The sequence below is a fragment of the Peromyscus eremicus genome, chromosome 8b, assembly GCF_949786415.1.
Source record: "Peromyscus eremicus chromosome 8b, PerEre_H2_v1, whole genome shotgun sequence".
Classification (NCBI taxonomy): domain Eukaryota; kingdom Metazoa; phylum Chordata; class Mammalia; order Rodentia; family Cricetidae; genus Peromyscus; species Peromyscus eremicus.
Genome location: NC_081424.1, coordinates 36,093,663 through 36,114,226, shown reverse-complemented (window position 1 = coordinate 36,114,226; position 20,564 = coordinate 36,093,663). Strand labels below are relative to the sequence as shown.

The 20,564-nt window shown below is 42.7% G+C and overlaps 1 protein-coding gene across 1 annotated transcript in view; it reads left to right on the top strand.

Moving 5' to 3' along the window:
• Map3k5 (mitogen-activated protein kinase kinase kinase 5) overlaps positions 1 to 20,564 on the top strand; it is a 211,882-nt gene that overhangs the window by 78,295 nt on the left and 113,023 nt on the right. The window contains exons 3-7 of the mRNA XM_059272686.1: positions 7,326 to 7,349; positions 11,506 to 11,699; positions 12,975 to 13,143; positions 14,312 to 14,418; positions 17,215 to 17,385. Of these exons, the coding sequence (XP_059128669.1) occupies positions 7,326 to 7,349; positions 11,506 to 11,699; positions 12,975 to 13,143; positions 14,312 to 14,418; positions 17,215 to 17,385 (665 nt within the window). The remainder of the gene's footprint in view (positions 1 to 7,325; positions 7,350 to 11,505; positions 11,700 to 12,974; positions 13,144 to 14,311; positions 14,419 to 17,214; positions 17,386 to 20,564) is intronic.

Sequence of the window (20,564 nt, the reverse complement as noted above, 5' to 3'; positions counted from 1 at the left end):
TGGCCAATGGCAGTGCAGCGTGTGCCAGATGTGACGGTTATGCTGATTATCCCTTAGTCAAGAAATTCGGTTGTATTTTTCTCTGAAGCCATTGCCTGGAAAGCGCTTTAGAGATGGGATTTCCTTCACAGCCCGTTGTCTAAGGAGCCTGTCTGTGTACTCACCCCCCACACTGTTTTTTGATGGCCGTGGTGCATGCGCATTGGCATCTCACGCCCTCTCCTTGCCTTGGTACATTTAGTATTTCCTAGTTGGCATCTGATCAGCGTCTCTCTAGGAAGCGACACTAGAAATCTTACGTGCACAAACTCCAATTTGTAGCAACGTCATTAAGTCCTCTCTTAAAAACCAGCCGCTTCTACACAGCAGAGCCGTTCCTTAAAACACTGAAAAGTAGATACGCAGTGTGGTCCAGCAGTCCTACTTCTGGATATGTACACAAAAGCACTAAAAGCAAGACCTGAGAGAAGTGTCTGTGTGCCCATGATTCTAGCCAACCTTGTTCATGATAGCAGGAAAGTGGGGGTCACAGTTTTGATGTTGATGGAGGAGTGGATGAACAAAATATAGATATCAATGTTGGAATATTAGTAGTAAAGGAGATCCTGCTGCAGTGTGGATGACCTTTGACTACTGTGGGAGCCCGTTCTCGGGTTCCTCGTGGTTTTACCCAGCAGGTCCGCATAGAGGATGATTAGACCACGGGCCTGAGTGCAGGTGTCTGAGATGGTCTGCACTTGGCTGTGCTGGGGGGGAGGTCTTTTGCTCCACCCCTTGGCGTCTCTATAAAAACCCTGGGGCAGAGACAGTCGGGGCCCGTTGGAATAGGTTCCAGGCCCTCTCGAGGCTATCCTTTATTTTCTGTCTGTTTCTCTCCGCAAGATTCTCCGCAATAAATCCTTCTAGCTAATATTTCCTGCTGCTCACACTCAAGAAAACTCTGGGGAACTGTGGGGTTGGTGGGTAAACGCCCCACAGACTACCATGATTGCTCCTTCAAGCAGTTCTATGCCAACTTGACCTTTTTTCTGCAGGTACAGATAGAGCTAATTTCCTTTAAAATTTGTATATGAAGTTGGACGTTAAATCCGGTTTTCTGATAACACGCTTACATGTAACTGAAGTAAATAGATGTTTTGAAAGAGTTATGATATCCATATTATACATTTTGATATTTATGCTAGTTTGTAGTTAATTAGGACATCAGCATAATTTTTATTGTAAATATTTTAAAGTTTAAATTCTTATCTGTACTGTGCAAAGCTGCTCGGATTCCAAAATGCTTTGAAACTTGTAAAAATGCGCTTCTTTTCAGTTTACAGTACTGCTTCCTTGTCTTAAAGTTTTGTCTTTCTGGAATTTAATTAAAAATTAATATATTTGAAACTAAACTTTAATTTTTCCAAAGGCATATAACACTTAGCTTACTAATGGATTTTCCCCAGCACTTAAAATATACCGACTTAGTTGGTGGTACAAAGTACTCACTCATTAAAGTTTCTTTAAGTCACTTAACAGTATAATCCTATGAAATCATCCCGCAATTAGTGAACTGGAAGCAGTCCACAGCACCGCCCATGGACCCTTCTGACAAACGCTTGTATGGATCATCAGCAGTTTTAAAATTGGCATTGTGACCTCATCCAGGTCCAACTCTACATCCCATACACTTACTATGTCACAGGAAGCCCTTCATCCCATACACTCTCTGTATCACATGAAGACCTATATCCAACATACTTACTATATCACATGAAGCCCTATATCCGATATACTGACTATGTCACAGGAAGCCCTTCATCCCATACACTTACTATATCACATGAAGTCCTATATCCCATATACTTTCTATATCACATAAAGCCCTTCATCCCTTCATCCCATACACTTACTATATCATAGGAAGTCCTATATCCCATATACTTTCTGTATCACATAAAACTCTTCATCCCTTCATCCCATACACTTTCTGTATCACAGGCAGTCCTATGTCCCATACGCTTTCTATATTACAGGAAGCCCTTCATCCCATACACTTACTACATCACAGGAAGCCCTCTGTCCCATATACTTTCTATATCACAGGAACTCCTTCATCCCATACACTTTCTATATCACAGGAAGCCCTTCCTCCCATACACTTAAAAAGAATGTTACAGCAAGCCCTTTTGTTGATGTTGAAAGAGAAAATTCTTGTTTTCCTCATTTTACTTATTTCAGAATTACTTTCATATGAGCTGTAACTATTCCTTATCCAACTGTGGAAAGAGGCGGTTTTGGGGAAGAGCACAGAGAGGCAGGTACCCCGGGGCTTTGTGGAGATTTTCTGAGCATCGTAAACGGATAGGAACTCAGCAGTGGCGCATCATCTAAGGCGGTATCTGTAGACTGACTCAAACAGCACTCCCCGTTTCCTTTGTAACATCCACTCCCACCCCACCTTCCGCCCACCCCATCTCGCCTCCCATTGCCTCTGTCAAAGGGAAAAGGAAAGCTGGGCTGGAAGGTGCCATTGTATCCGTGGATTGACACCAGCCACTGTCATCATTTGGAGAGATTCCTGCTAGGTGGTGTGAGTTGGACCATCTTAAAGAGCAGAAGAGGAAGAGAGCAAACCATCTCATTCGTTCTACAATGGTCCTTTCTGTAGAATCTGATCATTGTGGCAATTCAACGCATCAACCTCTTTGGGTCCTTTGTCTTTCAAATCACCCTTGTTTTCCTATGTCAAGTGTGACTGTCCGTACAGAAAATTATTACACCTATAGCTTTTTAACAATACAGTTGTAAAAGAGATATCAGTGTGCACTAGAATAATTTGGTTCCATGAGGGGTTACTGAAGGAGGTAGCTGGTGGCCAAAGGAAAAGTTAATGATAGCAATAGCAGCACCGTGCAAAGTGAAGTTTGTGTTAAGAAGTTGTCAATGATGTGTGGGTAAAACCTCACTCAGAACCCAGCTGGAAGAATGTGCGCATCTACAGCAGAGTTCTCTCATCAAGAGATACTTTTTAAACATGAAAAAGATGGTAGGGAAGAGGAGGAGGAGGAAGAAGAGGAGGAGGAAGTAGGAGGAGGCAGCACAGAATGTCCCTTCTGATTGCTTTCCAGTTTTGCTATAATGACCTGATTTTTGACACAGATTGTTTGAAGTGAAAGGTAAAGACTCCTCAAGTTGTTTTATCCATAATCACGAACAACACGGGTGCCCAGCATCCCTGCATCCGACAGGTAGGAGTTAGGTTGTTTGATATGATTAATAGCTCCTATTGCATATGGCTTTTAGGGACTTCGCGTGGCTTCACAAGTTTACGTCATTTAGTTTTAACCTATGATCCAGCGAGACAGGCACGTTAAGTACTCGCTTTCTGGATTAGACAGAAAAGATGTTCTTACGGCTAAGAAATTAGCCCAGAGGTATAAAATTTCGGGCACACGCAGCTGGTGAGTGTCAGGGCGATGAGTCCTACCTCCTTTGACTCATCACGGAGTTCTGAATTTATTACAGCGCTTGCATGATGCGAAATGACGGCAGAGGGCACGGAAGAGCAGCTCTGTGGGAGAAAGGCACGCTGGCTCTGGCCAGTGGAGGCTGTGGTAATGTTCCAGAGACTATGGCTCATCGGGCCTCACTGTCACTTCCGTCCCTGCCCTTTCCAGTTCTGTGTCTGGTGGAGCAAAGCAGGGACCGTGGAAAAGTAGCTCCTGTTTTAGGGACAGGAGAATGTACCATAGTGTATTCAACAGGTTTCTAAGTGATGGACATTTAAGGTGTTCCCTGCCTCTCCAGTTACACTGTACACTCTTCCAAATCACTCGGCATAAAGACTCTTGGGCTGGTGGTGGCAGGGGTGGGGAGGATTGGGGTGTAGCTCAGTTGGTAGAGTGATTGCCTAGTGTGCAAGAAACCCTAGCACACACAACTGGGTATGGTGGCACACTCCAGAAGTAGAGGCAGGAAGGTCGGGAGTTCAAGGCCATCCTTGGCTACATAGTGAATTTGAGACCAGTCTCGGTTATATTGATATTTTGTCTAAAATAGAAAAAGAAAAAGAAAAAAAAGAAACAAACTACACTTGACCACGAAGTGGTTACAGAGCGCACTTCTTTGTTTTACTGCTGAAAGTCCTTTTTACTAAGATAGCACTTTTATCTAAGATAACACTCTCTTCTTATTTCTGGGTCACAATGAACTTTCTTCTTTAGTTCAATTATATTAAAGGTCTTTCTCAAATGCCTCTTTAATTCTCTCTTCTATATATGGCTCCGAAGGAACTGTCTTCCTCCCAATGGTAGCATTTATTGGTTTTTATATGAGCCCCTAAGTTCCATCTGTCTCCAGCCAGGATACCCACCCACTCCCATATTGCCTTTGTGGTTTGCTCTGTTCTCCACAGTTCAGCTTCTGTTCCATCTTCTTCGCTGACCTCCAATTCTATAAAAGTATCTTCTCAGGGCTGGAGAGATGGCTCAGCAGTTAAGAGCACTGACTGCTCTTCCAGAGGACCTGGGTTCGATTCCCATGTGGCAGCTCACAGCTGTCTGTAACTCCAGTTCCAGGGGATCTGACACCCGGTACACAGACATCCATATAGGCAAAACACCAATACACATAAAAATAAGAATAAATAAATGATTTTCAAAAAGACTGTCTTCTCTGAGAAACCAAACTCTATGCCATTTGTATCTTTCTTCTGCCTTTAACACGTGTGAGTCCCTTGTGGTTGTTCCCTCTTTTATTGCTGGGATAAAATAGTTAAGAAGAAACAAATTGCGGGGGGAAAAGGATTTATTTTAGTTTGTGATTTGAGGGACAGTCAGTCATTGCCGAAGTTCATGGCGGTAGGAGTGTGAGGCTGAGACTCCTCACAACAGCAAGTGCAGAGGTGGATAAAAAAAAATAGATAGATAGATAGATAGATAGATAGATAGATAGATAGATAGATAGATAGTAGATAGACAGAGATATGATAGATAGATAGAGATATGATAGATAGATAGACAGGTAGATAGATAGATGATAGGTAGAAATATGATAGATAAATAGATGGTAGATAGATGATAGAGATATGATATATAGAGATATGATAGATGATAGAGATGATAGATGATAAATTGATAGATATAGATGATAGATATAGATGATAGATAGATAGATAGATAGATAGATAGATAGATAGATAGATAGATAGATAGCAGACAGAGACAGAGTGGAATATAACTCCTGAGACTCACCTTCCAGTAACTTACTTCTTCCATCTAGTCCCTACCTCTGAAAGCATAAGTTCTCAGCCAGTGGGTTGTGACCCCTTTTGGGGGTAGGGGGTGTCAAATGACCCTTTCACAGGGGTCTCATATCAGATATCCTGCATATCAGACATTTACATTACAATTCAGAACAGCAGCAGAATTACAATTATGAAGTAGCAACAAAAATAATTTTATGGTTGGGGAGTGGCCGCAATGTGAGGAACTGTATTAAAGGGTCACAGCCTTAGGAAGGTTGAGAACCATTGTCTTACGGGTTTCACAGCCTCATGAAACAGTACCACCCCCAAGGACCAAGTGTTTTAACACATGAGCTGGTCAGGGGCATTTCACACTCAAACCATAACAGAGTATGTGTGTGCATGTTAATTCACCCAGACTTACATTCTTTTTTTTTTTTGAGACAGGGTTTCTCTGTGTAGTTTTGGTGCCTATTCTCACTCTGTAGACCAGGCTGGCCTCAAACTCACAGAGATCCACCTGACTCTGCCTCCCGAGTGCTGGGATTAAAAGCATGTGCTTACCCCCCCTCCCCAGCTCTTACATTCTTATAAAATGTAAACAAGTCTGTTTGTTTGAAACAAGGTCTTAACTCAATAGCCCAGGATGCCTGGGAATATGTACCCCAGACTGGCCTAAAATGTGCAGCAACCCTTCTGAAGCAGCCTCCTCAGTGCTGGGATTGGAACTGTGGGTCTAAGTCTGGCTTACATGAGCTTTAACAAGATGGTGAGGTACTGAAGAGCGTGCATGCACGCACGCACGCACGCACGCACGCACGCACGTACGCACGTGTGTACACACACACACACACACACACACACACACGCACGCGCACACACACACACTCTCACACCGCTCAGCACTCTCCAGTACAGTTTCCTCTTCTATCATTTGTTTTTTCATCTGCTATTCCTAAATATTCAAAAAAAACCTTACATACTACTCAAAGCCAAAGCTCTCTGTGGCTACCCTTGGCCCCCTGTGTCGATTCAGCATCCGGATGCTGGCCATGCTGGCCATGCTGGCCACTCTGCTAGGCTCTGTGTCTCTGGTTCTCACCTTACTGGATCTGGCTGCTCTCCTTAGCCAGATGGACTCTCCAGAAAGAGTCCACAAATGCCTTACATTTCCTGTTTCCATGACAACCTACATACCATCTTTCCTAATATGCAGTCCCATTTTCTATTTTCTAAATCATGACTTCCTCGCTACCAGTGAAGCTAGAATACCACAGCCTTTCCCAGAGTCTCTCCCCAGTGTCTCTAGTTATTGTAATGCCTAGGGATAATGGGGATAGTGGGAGATACTTTTTAGTAAAAGCTTGGTGTGGAAAGCTGCACATCTAAATTATTTTCAGGAGCTGACTCCTTACAACCCAGAAGACAGGGATATTGTCCACATGGTGTAGTTATCCCATTACATGTCTCATTGAAAAACATCTAAATTACACTTACTTTTGTCCTTGTCCTTATTATCTATGTGTGAGGTTGCCATTAGCCAAAATGCCCTTTATTATTTCCAGCCGCCCAACATGATAGGGTCTGTCTTTTCCCCCAGGCTGTGAGAGAAGCCATACTTAGGGAAATCAAACATTTTAATGTTTTTCTCAAAGAGCTAATGCTGGGGCAGGTAATTCACTACATATATTTTCTCCAGAAGTAGGTTTTCAGTTATTCTGTTAGGGGATTTGTACATGCTTGTGTTGTTGTTATTAAACTGTGGACAACACTTTTGTGTGTCTTATCTCCCTAAGATTGTAAATTTCTCAGGTGCAGAAGACTAAATATATAATTTCTGACTAAATGCTTTCCCAATGTTTCTCTGACATTTCTGATTGCTAATGCACATGTTAATACAAATTTACCTGCACGCCATAGTTCAGTAAGGGTCACTGGTTTTTTTGTTTATTTGTTTTTGTTTTTTATACCATCCTGAAGGTGCCCAATCTCCTCTAATCTCAGAAGCTAAGCAGGGTCGGGCCTGGTTAGTACTTGGAAGGGGGCCACTGGTTTTTATTATAACATTTGCTAAGTGTTTTTTTCTCTTATTTTTCAGGAAATCATTTGCCAGAAGAATACTGTGAGTATTTTGCTCAACTTTCCAAAAATGTGTAAATGTAAATCTTTTCTTTTCCATTAATTAATCTGTTTTTAAATTTTCACTGATTACTTTTAGTCCCTTTTAGAACTTCTCATATATTGATATAAACACAATTATGTTCTCTAGTCCATCGTGGTGAAATATTATAACAATGGGAGACAACACTAATACCTGCTTCTTGTATATATGATTATGTTTTAGGAAAAACTTTCACAGTACATTCAATGTTATGGGATTACAGTTGATAGTAATAGGCATATAACAAAGCAATATATATGTGTGTATGTATTATCTATATATATGGATATATACATATAGGCATAATCTATAAATATATATAACACATATTGCCCCTGTCCCTAAGCACTGAAGTCTTCTTTGAGATCACACTACAGAATGCTACCCCTTCACACAGAATTAAATTAACATGAAAAGAGATGGAACATTTAAAATTTTAAATTTAAAAAGACTGTATGAAAAATGTACTATTACAGCAGAAATGAGAGCGGCCTTGTGGGCCAGTGGCTGAGCATTTTATCTTAGGAAGTAGGCAGTGTTTAAGAACCCTAAAACAGATATGCATCTACAATTTAGAGTGAAAATAATATATGACCTAAGACCGCACATGATTTCCCATGAGATGATGAGATTATCATTGCAATTGATAGTTTTTCCCTTGGATCAGAAAATTTAAAACATCTGGTTGGCATTTCACCTTGAGGAAGACTCATTGCAGTGTGGATAATGTTGCCACTACAAACTCCTATCATTCACATCTCAACAGGAAATGAGCACTTACCTCTCCATGCTTCAGTGCAGTGTAACACATTTTTACTCAGTAGGTATTAATTGAACATGAACTGTACCTACCAAGAATGTGGTGCCTACCAAGGAGACTCAAACTAATGGGTGAGAATGAAAACAGTCAGAGGCGGGTGGATCTCTGTGAGTTCGAGGCCAGGCTGGTCTACAGAGTGAGTTCCAGGACATCCAGGGCTACACAGAGAAACCCTGATGAAAGGGGGGGAGGGAGAAGAGGGAGTGAGGGGTGAGGGGGGAAGGAAGGAAAGAGAGAGGATGAAAACAGTCATATTTATAGTAACTGTTGCATGAGATGAAAAAGTGGGAATGCTAGAGTTTAGCTGTGGAAGAAGACAAGTAAGCAAACAATCAAACAAATACATTTTAGGAAATCAGGACAACATGCCCTGCTGCAGAGACGGTGGCCATTATTATATCAAGGTCCACCAAAGGAGTTAGCATTCCCTAAGCTTGAAGGGTGGGAAGGATAAGAGGAACGCATACTTTGTGAGCAAGTTGTCCATTGATTTAGGTTCTGCTGTGATCCGGGCACAGGGTGTCCTTTGAAAGACTGATTTATACGCACCTCCTTCAGCAGGTTTGAATGCTGTGGCCATTTCCTCCCAGATGTTTCACTCCATTTCCACACACACACTTATGTCCCTTCATGTAGTTCTTAAAGAATGAAAAGCAAGATCAGCACTACTAATTTTTTACAACAACAAAGATATAATTTATTAGAGTAAGACTAGGCTTTGGTGGCTTTTCTATGCTTTGGATAAGATCAAGGATAGGTTTTAGGTTTTGAGCATCAAGATTTCACACACACACACACACACACACACACACACACACACACACACGGAGAAAAAATACATCACGTTACACCCTTGTCTCTCTTTCCTGCTTTGGCAGTGACTTGAGTCAAAGGATTAAGTTGAGTGGGTTGTGCTCTGAGATCCTGGCAGCATCCTAGAAGGACAATTGCTTTTTCGGTCTTTCTGGTTGGACCCCCACCATTGAGTGAAGGACACCTTGAATTGACTTAAAACCCGAATCTCCACCTCTGGAAGTCCTTCTCATACCCTAACAGAGTCAGGCTCATTTCTGCCTCCCTGCTCACATCCCGGTGCTTCAAAGCATAACACGCTTCACAAATCATTAAATCTGGCCTTAGAAGCATTTGTCACGTCTCATGCTTGCAGCGATCTGTTGCTTAGTTCGTGCAGGTTCCTGGGAAGGTGACATTGGGTGGAGAGCAGGTGTACCATCCTGTGAAGGTCATGTGAGAAGGTTAATTCCCCACACACACACACTCAGCCCGGCAGCATCCACATGCTCTGCATTGAAAGTGTTTGGGCTAAAATCTTAGATACACCAACATCAGGAGCTGGATCTAAGGCTGTGTGTCACCTTGCCTGTGCAATGGAGCCAGTAGCCTCTTCTTGTGTCAGTCATGTGAGCACTGAGGTTGTGGTGACAGTGGGGTCATGCTTGCCCTATTCCATGCAAGTACTAAGTTAATGTCCGCTCTTGCCAATTAGGACAGAATGTAAGGGAACACATACTTTCCATGTACTCTTGAGGCTGGGACTCCTTGTGCCCTCTAGGAGTGGTAATGGCATTTGTCTCATGTCCAGCCTACTGGTCAACCCTTTGTGTGCACTTTTCTCTATGGGGTTTCTCTTAGAGATCCCTGACGTTTCATCCACCTATATCAAATGATACATGGTCTGTGTTTACATTCCCATAGAACACCCCAATTCCCTTGTGGAAATTTTTTGCTTTCATTCCCAGTCTCTCGATCTAGGAAATACATACTCTTTCAAAGTGAGCATCCCGTTCCAGCCTACTACAAGTTTCAATCTCTTGAGTGTCTTCCTATAGTTGAGCTGGAGATCGGGTTCTCTGTGGGGTTTGTTACCTGAAGTTCCTCAGAGAGCTGCGTGTTCATCAGGGAGTCTGGACCTGCAGGCTGAAGTCTTGCTTTCTATTAAAGTAGCCATTCTTTGCAAGAAGCCGCCATTGGATTCGCCTCTGGGTCCTTCTGCTCCTTCTTGTGTATATGGGACTGCTTCCCTGAGCCAGCTGATCCTTCCTTTAAGTGCTGAGCTCATACTACTATTTCTCCAATGCTGCTGCTCTGGTCTGGTTGGCCACACAGCTTTCTCCCTCCTTCCCTTAAATCTTGGCTCTTGCTTTTTCCGTCCATCCTGTTGTCTACCCAGAATGCCAGAGTGCACAGCACAGCCACTGGTGTTGTCTTTCCTGCCCTGGATCCTCTGTTGATTCCCGCTGCTCAGAATCCTAGTTTAAAATCTTTAGCTTGCCCCTGGTCCCTTTCTTAGGCCCTAAACTGCAGTGAGATTTGCTTACCAAGGATCGTACAGTGCAGTCCCCTTTATCATTTTCCCATCAGTGTTTTTGTTGGCGTGAGTATCCCCTCACTTGGCATAATCTGGAAACTGCTGGGTCAGTCAACCCAGGTCTCAGTGGCTGAAGGGAGAAGGCACAGGCCGAAGCTAGCAAAGGGCAGGATGTGCAGGGGTCAGGCTCCTGTGGACAGTGTAAGCCTCACCTTCCTCACAGGCCCTCTGGTGGGGCTTCATGCAGCTGTAGGAACTCACATGGCGTAGGTGTTAAAGACTGGCTGGGAGCTGGTTAGAGAGGATGGCGGCTGGCCAGTGTGGAGGTGAGAGCAGGCCAGGGAAGCCAGTGAAAAGCAATTCCAGAGACTCAGCGGGTGTAAGGGGCATGGACCTCAGTGTTAGCAGAGAAGAGGGGGACAGGCAAATGTGAGATTCGTTGTAGAGGGGGACTAGCTAGGGCTGTGACAGTCTCGGGTCTCAGTGAGTGGGAGACAGGGCAGTATGGACCTGGAGGAAAGCCGCTGTATGCTGGCCTTGCTCCCTGCTCTTCCTAGGAAGCCTGTTAACCATGGCTCTTAGTGTTTTGCTCTCCTTGTGTTGTGTCTGACTGAATTTCCGATTCCCTGAAGGATGGAAGTTATGCTTAAGTTACTCTTGTTTTAGCATGTATCCTAGTGACTGTGTGTGACGGTGCATACATATTTAATGGCTGCTAAAAGATACTTCGTCATGTGTAAGTGTTAATTATACTGAAGTGAGCAATTAAGGAAATTGGAAAAATTCTATTTTCATGGGTCATAAATAAGAAATGAATCTTTTCTGTTTCCCATGTCTCTCAGAATTATTATTTAAAGTAATAATTTTAGTCGCTGCAATAGGACCTGGCCTTTTTTTATTTTGGGGGGGGGGTCAGTGTGGTGTCCCTAGACAAGCTCCCCATTGCCTGGTGCCCCCTGTCTCCACAGATGTGCACTGGGAACTACACCTTCGTCCCTTACATGGTGACGCCACATAACAAGGTCTACTGCTGTGACAGCAGCTTCATGAAGGGCTTGACGGAGCTCATGCAGCCCAACTTTGAGCTGTTGCTGGGGCCCATCTGCTTACCCCTGGTGGACCGCTTCGTTCAGCTTCTGAAGGTGGCGCAAGCGAGCTCCAGGTAACACCGGGCGCCCACGCCGGGTGATGGCCGTGCGGTGCTGTTCTGCTTCGTTAATTGTGAATCTCGTCACATGGTCCTAGTTAAGAGCCAGGAAACAATGTCTGGGGTCCCCTGAGTGGAGGATTAAAAAGAGTACGTGTGGTTTTAGTTCATAAGTTCAACCTCATTCACTTGGTTTATGAACAACTCGGCCCCCAATCTATTAATTGTGTCATAGTAATGACAAAAGTGTGTGTGTGTGTGTGTATGTGTATATATATGTAATATGTATATATATATATATATATATATATATAGTTTCATAACATGAGAGAGAGAGAGAGAGAGAGAAAGAGAGAGAGAGAGAGAGGTCTATTATTGCTACAACAGAATAAATGTCCAGGGACTTTCAGTATAAAGGGCCAGAACTCTGCAAAACTTGCTGAGAACATAGTTTAGTTAAGAATAATCTTTGGGCCAGTGAGGTAGCTGGGCAACTACTTTGCTGCCAATCCTGACAACCTGAGTTCAGTCCCCGGAACTCACATGCTGGAAGGAAAAGAGGGACCCTTATAAAGTTGTCCTCGGTCTGCCACACCTGTAACATGGCAGACACAGAAGCACACGTACATGCAATAAGTAAAAAATGTAAAATAATTTTCTCAAGACAATATGGCTCTTTCTGGCCTGGAACTTCGTGTGCAGCAAACTCATGTGCCACCATGCCTAGTAAACGAAAATTTAGAAGACGAAGAAGAAGAAGAAGGAGGAGGAGGAGGAGGAGGAGGAAGAAGGAAGAAGAAGGAAGAAGAAGAAAGAAAGGAGGAGAAGGAGAAGAAGGAGGAGGAGGAGGAGGAGGAGGAGGAGGAGGAGGAGGAGGAGGAGAAGAAGAAGAAGAAGAAGAAGAAGAAGAAGAAGAAGAAGAAGAAGAAGAAGAAGAAGAATTAGTTGTTTCTGTTAGTGGATAATGATACTGAGCCAGAAAGTTAAGGTTGTATTATATTCAGATCATAGGCATATCTAATTTATTTGAGATAATTTTCATGCAAAATAGCAAGATGAAAAATAGAGTTTGGACAGTTTTTGAAATATGGCAGAAATCAGAAAGAAATACATGGCCTCCCACCTCCCAAATTTCTTAATAATGCCAAATATGTGAGATGTTCCTTCAGCGCATCTTAATGAGCTAAAAACTACTCGTGGACAGATATCATATATTTCCTGATAAAACTACTGTTTTTCGCTGAATTGTTTTCTAGAGTTAACTCTTTGAAATGTATGGTTTTCCACCAGTCAGTATTTCCGGGAATCTATACTCAATGATATCAGGAAAGCTCGGAATCTATTTACTGGTAAAGAATTGGCAGCGGAATTGGCAAGGATTCGGCAGCGAGTGGACAATATTGAAGTTTTGACAGCAGACATTGTCATCAACCTGTTGCTTTCCTACCGAGACATCCAGGTGAGAACAATGCTCAAGGTGTCTCTCAGGTAGCATACTGGGGGAGGAAGGGATGCTGGTCTTGAGTTTCAGGCAGCTAATAAGTAATCCATGTTGCTGCATGGACCTGATTGATAACGTTCCACCCTGTGATTTCATGATGAATGGAAGAGACTCACACATGGTAACTATTGGGGATTATGACATACTCATATTTACTCTTCCTCAAAATTGCTCACATACCCAGCTCTTGGAGGCCCAGTTCTCTGCTGTGAGACTCGGGCACACCTGTCAGTCAGCCGATGAGAGCTTTGTTTTGGCAAACAGCAGAAATTCTTAGTGCTTTCTGAATATATATTTTACTTCCTGAAATTATGCTACTGACATTGATCATACCAGGAGCAAGAAATATGCAACTGGGCTGGAGAGATGACTCAGAGGTTAAGAGCACCGACTATTCTACCAGAGGTCCTGAGTTCAATTCCCAGCACCCACATGGTGGCTCACAACCATTTGTAATGAGATCTGGCACCCTATTCTATGTACATAATAAATACATAAATCTTAAAAAAAAATGTGCAACTGATTCATTGTAAAATAGTAGTAAAGCCTGTCACATGACACACTGACATACTGTATCATTTCTACTGATATGTCTTAGATTTTTTTAAGTTCTGGAAAGTAAAGGAATATCTCCCAGTGAAGGATGTGGTCTTAAGGTTGTAGTATGAAATCCAGGTGACTCCATATCCAGACTCTCGGCCCCATGTAAAACTTCACCCAGGAGAGAGGCTCAGTACTTGGAGAACTGTGGTAACTGGGAGCCCATGGCTAGAGGAACTCACTCATATAAGATGAACTCATTTTTCTACTTTCGACAGAAGCCCAGTCACTTGCTCCCTGTCCCTGTGCACCGGGAGCCTGGCTGTGTGAACAGAGCCAGTCATGTTCCTGTGGTTTGTTCTGTTTCTTTGGGTTCTGTCAAATACCAGACCTGTATCTGTCGTGCTTACATCCGTGTAACAGGAACTTCTTAGGAGAGACACAGCAGTTGCTTCTTGGGTTTTCAAAGGTCTCAACAGATTCTAACTTTGCGTTTAATCCCTTTCTCAGCTTCAGGTGCCTGGCTGTTTGGTTGTTGGACGTTTCTCCTAATGGTATAATTCTGTGCTGTTCTTTTTGTTGAAAGGACTACGATTCCATTGTGAAGCTGGTAGAGACTCTAGAGAAACTGCCCACCTTCGATTTGGCCTCGCATCACCACGTGAAGTTTCATTACGCGTTTGCACTGAACAGGTAAGAGAGTCCCTTCTGGGATGCACCGACATGATGGTTTTGCTCTTTACAGAGTCCCAAAACTTCCCAGCTGCTCCCAGCTAGAATGGCGTGTTGTTTCTACCTTAGCCATGTGAAATACTAAAAGCATACCTTCTGATTTCTTTCTGGTTTTTGTTTGTGTTTGGGGGACAAGGTCTCATTGTGTATCTCGGGGTGGCCTTGAACTCTTTGATCCTTGTACTTCTATCTTTTGAGTGCTGGTATTGCCAGACCTATAAGACCATGCCTGCCCCCACTCCGTGTGTGTGTGTATGTGTGTGTGTGTGTGTGTGTGTGTGTGTCTGTCTGTCTGTCTTTGTTTTTCTCTATTAGTAAAAACCTCTTGTGCTATTTGTAGATCTAAATTTTTACAATTATTTTTTTCTCTGACAGAGTTTGTGTTTGCTATTTATATTTTTATAACATTCGATATCTTATCAATATGGCACTACTTTTAAGCAAATATATTTGTTCTTGGGTATTTGTTGGAAATTGGTTCTAAAACCTTTTAAAGGTACCCAAATCCAAAGGTTGTTCACGTTCTTACGTAATGGTGTGGTATTTCATGTAACATATACACATTCTCTGTATATTTAAAGCCATATCTAGGTAACTGTGATATCCAACACAATATGATGCTATGTAGATGGTTGTTATGTGGTACTGTTCAGGGGGAAAGACTCTATGCATATTCAATTTAGACATTTCTCCACATATTTTCAGTGAACGTTTGATTGAACCCACCTGAGACCTTACAAACATGTAGGACTCCCTCAATATCACATGGTCCTTCACACAATGACTAGCTGAAGTGTGTGGATAGTTATGAGGAAGTTAATGGTGTCCTCATTCAGAGACCGTTTTCCCCAGGACTGCTGTGAACACGATTAGTGATGACCGAAACTTGGCCAGTGACATTTGAAATTAAGTGCCCACAAGCCTGTCTGAGTCACTATTGACAGAGCTTCTCTGTGTCCTGCTTTGCCTTTGTCTACGTCATCGCACACCTCAGGTCGGATTCCCAGCTAAAGTCATCAAGGAGGGTCATCTGTGCGCTGACCACGGATGGAGCTAGGGTCCTGAGTGGTCCAAAAATGACTTAGCTGGGCTACACTCCTCTTTCCTGGCAACAGGGGTGACTATACATGTTGCTGCCTAAGAAAATGATGTAAAACAAAATAAAAGAACGGGAGATCTAATTTATATAGCACTCACTGTGTGCCACATGTGCCTTGAGTTCCCTCATTTTATAGCTGAGCCCACTGGAATTGAGTAATTGTCCCTGACGGCTCCCGGTGGACACATGCTGTTCTCTAGAAAGCCAGCATGATGCTCAGCCAGAACGTCTATGGTTCCTTTTTTGCCCAGCTGGAGAACTTGCCAACGTTACCAGCAAGTGTAAAATGAAAGCCCTTTTTATCTTCCATTTGTTACACACCCTTTATATCCAAAGATAACACCTCCAGGGCTTACCTGCTCAGTTTTCAAACACATCCCTTTTTTATTTTATTTTTTTTTAAGTAAAATGTATTTTGAAACCAAGTGAGAAAATTCTACGAATGCCTTAGAATTTTACTTTGTGCGTTTTGTCTCTCTTTCCAAAAGTAGCATACAATGGAATGAAAAGTGTATTTGTATAAAGCAATACTCTAAATTCAAGATGTTTAGTACAGAAGGTGAAGGGGGATTTTATGAGCAAAAGATCTGTTAGTAGTAGTTGAGAATATGAGAATACATGTGACTTTTAAAATAATTTTATTTGAAATGTATCTGTATACCGTGTAACTTATTCATTTAAAATGTCATATATCTTTGATTTTATCATATTAATTGAGTTATATAACTGTCATTCTACAAATTATGGAATTTTTTTCACCCTATAAAGAAACCTACCCAGTAACAGTCACCACACCTCTCCCACACCCCAGATCCTCCTGCCCCTGGCAACCACTAATCCCCCTTCTATCTCTGTTGATTGCTATTTTAAAATTTCATACGAGTGCAATCATATTGTTGGTGGCCTTTTGTGACTTATTTTTTCACTTAGCATAATTATTTTCATCACTGAAGAAATGTAAAGTATGGTTTTGAGAATTATCTACACCTATTACTTAAAAATGAACTACATGGAGCTCAAGGCTGGTCTCCATAACTCAATGAGTTCCTGCCTCAAAATAAAAAATATATATATATATATATAAAGACTAGGGACATAGCTCGGTGGTAGAGCGCTTGTCTAGCATGCCTGAGGCTTCATATTCAAGTCCAGTACCATGCAAACTACATAAAGCAACTTCTTTAGATGCTCACCACATACAGAAACCAGTCAACTATTGGATGGATTTGAATTTTGGTATTATCTGTGGATTAGTTTCCTCATTGTTTTGGAAGAAAAGCCTTTGAAAAATGTACAGATTTTCTCATTATTAGAAGTAGTTGATTATGCTCCATTCAAGGTCACAGAGTTCGTACTTACTATTCCACCAACTTGAGCCTGCTCATAGGCAGCAGGGAGATTAGGACTCTAGATGGGTAGGTACAAGTCCATCATATTGATCAGAAAAGCAACTCACAAGAGATCCTTGATAGACCCAGTAGACATGCATTAGGATAAGACAGCTTGAGGCAAAGTTCATAGAGGAACCTCAGAATCGAATTGTTTTTATTCTGCCAAACTTTACTGATGTGAATCAATACATAAAATAGAATTTTTAAAAGGCGATTGGTCTATAATTGCTTTTGTGATCTCTATGGAAACAATGTTCTCTACTTTAGGAGAAATCTCCCTGGAGACAGAGCAAAAGCTCTTGACATCATGATCCCCATGGTTCAAAGTGAAGGACAAGTTGCTTCAGATATGTATTGCCTCGTTGGCCGAATCTACAAAGACATGTTTTTGGATTCCAATTTCACCGACACGGAAAGCAGGGACCATGGAGCATCTTGGTAAGACTGGTGGACGGGAATTACCTGCTCACTCCCAGAGTCCTTGGTACCTAAAGCTGCGTGCAGACGAGGGGGGAAAACATTTTCTTTCTGTCCTTTTGATTGTGTATTTTGAGCTAAATTTCGATTTTCTAACTTTAGTGCACAATTTTATGAAATTCATTTAACATGGAAAAATGAGTTTGCCTAAATTAGATGGGAAAAGTTAAGGATATTAATTTGATTTGAAATGTATACCATGAAAAGCAAAATATAATTTTGTGAGAAAAATATAGAAAAACATCCAGAGATTTGAAGGAGCAGATAAAGCATACAGGTTTGTAGATAAGCAAGCTTAATATTTTAAAGGTTTTAATTGTTCCAGCAGGGTTTATCGTGTGATTTGATTTCTAGAGTTTACTTGAAAGAAAAAGGGCCAAGAATAGGCAAAGCAATTTTGGAGAACAGATCGATGGACTTGCACTACCAGACAATAAAGCTCACTATAAAACTAAAATAATGAGATTGTAGTACAGCTGTAGCCCGGGCAAGGGAAACACTGGAGCAGAATGGTTTATATGCACGAGACTAGGTTTATGACAGGGTGTACGAAGCTAATGAACCAGAGGAGGGAATGGCACTTCATTAGTGGTGCTAGGAAATGCATTTATCTCTCCAGAAAAGCAAATAAAGTTCGCTCTCTATTTTATTTTCTAATTTTTTTCTGGTGGTAGGTAGGGTTCAAACCCAGGGCCTTACTTATGCTAGGCAAGCCTAAGCCACAGCCCAGCCCAGGACCTCTTTCTTAAGCTCTGTGCTTAAAACTTTAATTCTAAGTGAATTGCAAAAATTTAATTCTAAGTGAGTCAAAAGATCCAAACACACACACACAAAAAAATGTGTTAAGGAAAACACTTTTAGTATAAGATCTGTAAATTATGTTTATGGCTTTGGGTTAGGAATGAATTTCTTAAACAAGGCTTTAAAATGCTAAACAAAACAAGCAAGAGAACCCAAACAAAAGCAGAGAAGCAAAGATTCTGAAGCATGGACCATGTTAAAATGTGCGGCTGCTCCCTTAGGGTTCTGGCTTTGGGGGTCTGACTGGCTTCTGTTGTGCTGATCTTCCTGCCAATGACAGTTATAACCATTGGGAAAAGTTAGAAAGCAGTGAAGAGTGACCAGAGGACCAGAACCTGGAGAGCTCCATGAGCTGAATCTTCCCCCAGAGCCCTCTCTGGGCTGCAGGGCAGGGGACCATTGGAGCTCAAATAGAAAATCACAGTCTTAAGTGGCCAGAGTTCCTAGAAGTAACCCCTGAGTAATGAGCATGCCACAGAAGGAGGAGACCCAGAATCTGTATGTGGCTCCTTCTTGGCTGGACCCTGAGTGTGTGTGTGCAGAGTGAAACCAAAGGAACCTCCCAGGCAGCCTTAGACCCTAGAGCTGCACAAAGTTTCAGCAGCTGCCCCCCACAGAGGGGACAGGGTTTTGAGTTTGAAGTCACTGGGTTAGGAAATCTCAAACTTTCAATTGAACTCTAGAAGGCCAAGCCTTAGCATGAAGGGAGTTAAGTTAAGACCATCACAGAGCAGTGCTAATCAAACTACAACCCAGCCTCCATATGCTAAGAAACATCACCAATGCTTTATTTGCCTCTTGCAACCTCTGGTGGTTTGAATGAGAATGGCCCCCATAGGCTGGCCTATTTGAGAAGGACCAGAAGGATTAGGAGGTGTGGCCTTGGTAGAGTAGATGTGGCCTTGGAGGAGGAAGTATGTCACTGAGGGCCTGCTTTGAAGTTTGCAAAGCCCACACCAGGCTTTGATAGATCGATCTCTCTCTCTCTCTCTCTCTCTCTCTCTCTCTCTCTCTCTCTCTCTCTCTCTCCTTCTCTCCCTCTCTCTCTCTCTCTCATTCTTTCCCTCTCTCTCTCCCCTTCTCTGTCTCCCCCCTCTCTCTCTCTCCCTTCCCCTTCCCCTCTCATCCCCCCTCCTCTTACTCTTTCTCTCTGCCTACTGTCTAGAGATCAGTATATAAACTTCTCAGCTGCTACTCCAGTGTCATGCCTGTTTGCTTCCTGCCATAATGATCATGGACTAAATCTCTAAAATTGTCAGCAAGCCCCCAATTAAGCGCTTTCTTTTATAAGATTTGCCTTGGTCATGGTGTCTCTTCACAGCACTAGAACAGTAACTAAGTCAGAAGTTGGTACCAGGGACCAACTTGTATTGCTGTGACAAGCCTGACCATCCTGTTGTTGGAGGAATGTGGATTTGGGACTTGGGACTATGAAAAGTGTTGAATGCTCTAAGTGGGACTTCATGGGCCCTCCTGGTAGGAACATGGGAGACAGTAGTGCTGAGGGAGATTTGGACTATGCAGACCCAGCTCAAGAGATTTCTCAGGGGATGAGTATTAGCAGCTGGCCTAGAGACTATTCTTGTGATATTTTGGCAAAGAGTGTGGTTGCTTTTTGCCCTTGTTCTACAAATATGCCTGAGACCAAATTCAAGAGTTTTGGATTAATGTCACTGGCAGAGGGGATATCAAGACAGCCTAGTGTTGACTGTGTCTGCAACCTGTGAAAGGAAACAGTCTGAGGGATTTCCTAGTCTTCAACAAGGGAAGGCTTGTGCAAATGTTTTCAAGGAGTGGGGCAAGTTCCAGCTCTAGCAAGCAGAAGAACTTGGCAGCTTTGCCCATGTGATTTGGGCTTTAGAGTCGAGGAGGAGGTTACAGGAGTAAAGGGTTGTGGACTTCCTCCACCGGTTGAGGAAAGCCACTGAGGCCAGAAGTGTGTCCGGGGAGTCCCTGCATGGATGCCTGGAGAGGCTGTTAATGTGACACCATGAAGGGTAAAGCCTGATTGTGTTGGGGATCCCAAGGTGTTGGAGATGCCAGAGTCCTGGGCTACCTGCCAGGGTATCTGCCGGCAGGGTGTGGAACCATCCCAAGAGAGAGAAATGTGTTGCAGTCAAAAAAAGCTGGAAGGAGCTTGGGAGAGCCATCTAACACAGAATTTGGAGTTTACCCTGCTGGGTTTCATCTTGCTTTGGTGCAGTATTTCCTCTCTCGGCTCCCTTTACTCCCTTTTGTAATGGTAATGTATGTTCTGTGCCATTGTGTGTTAGAAGGATGTGATCTGCTTTTTGATTTTGATTTTATAGTGGGCTAAGAGATTGCCTTGAGTCTCAGAA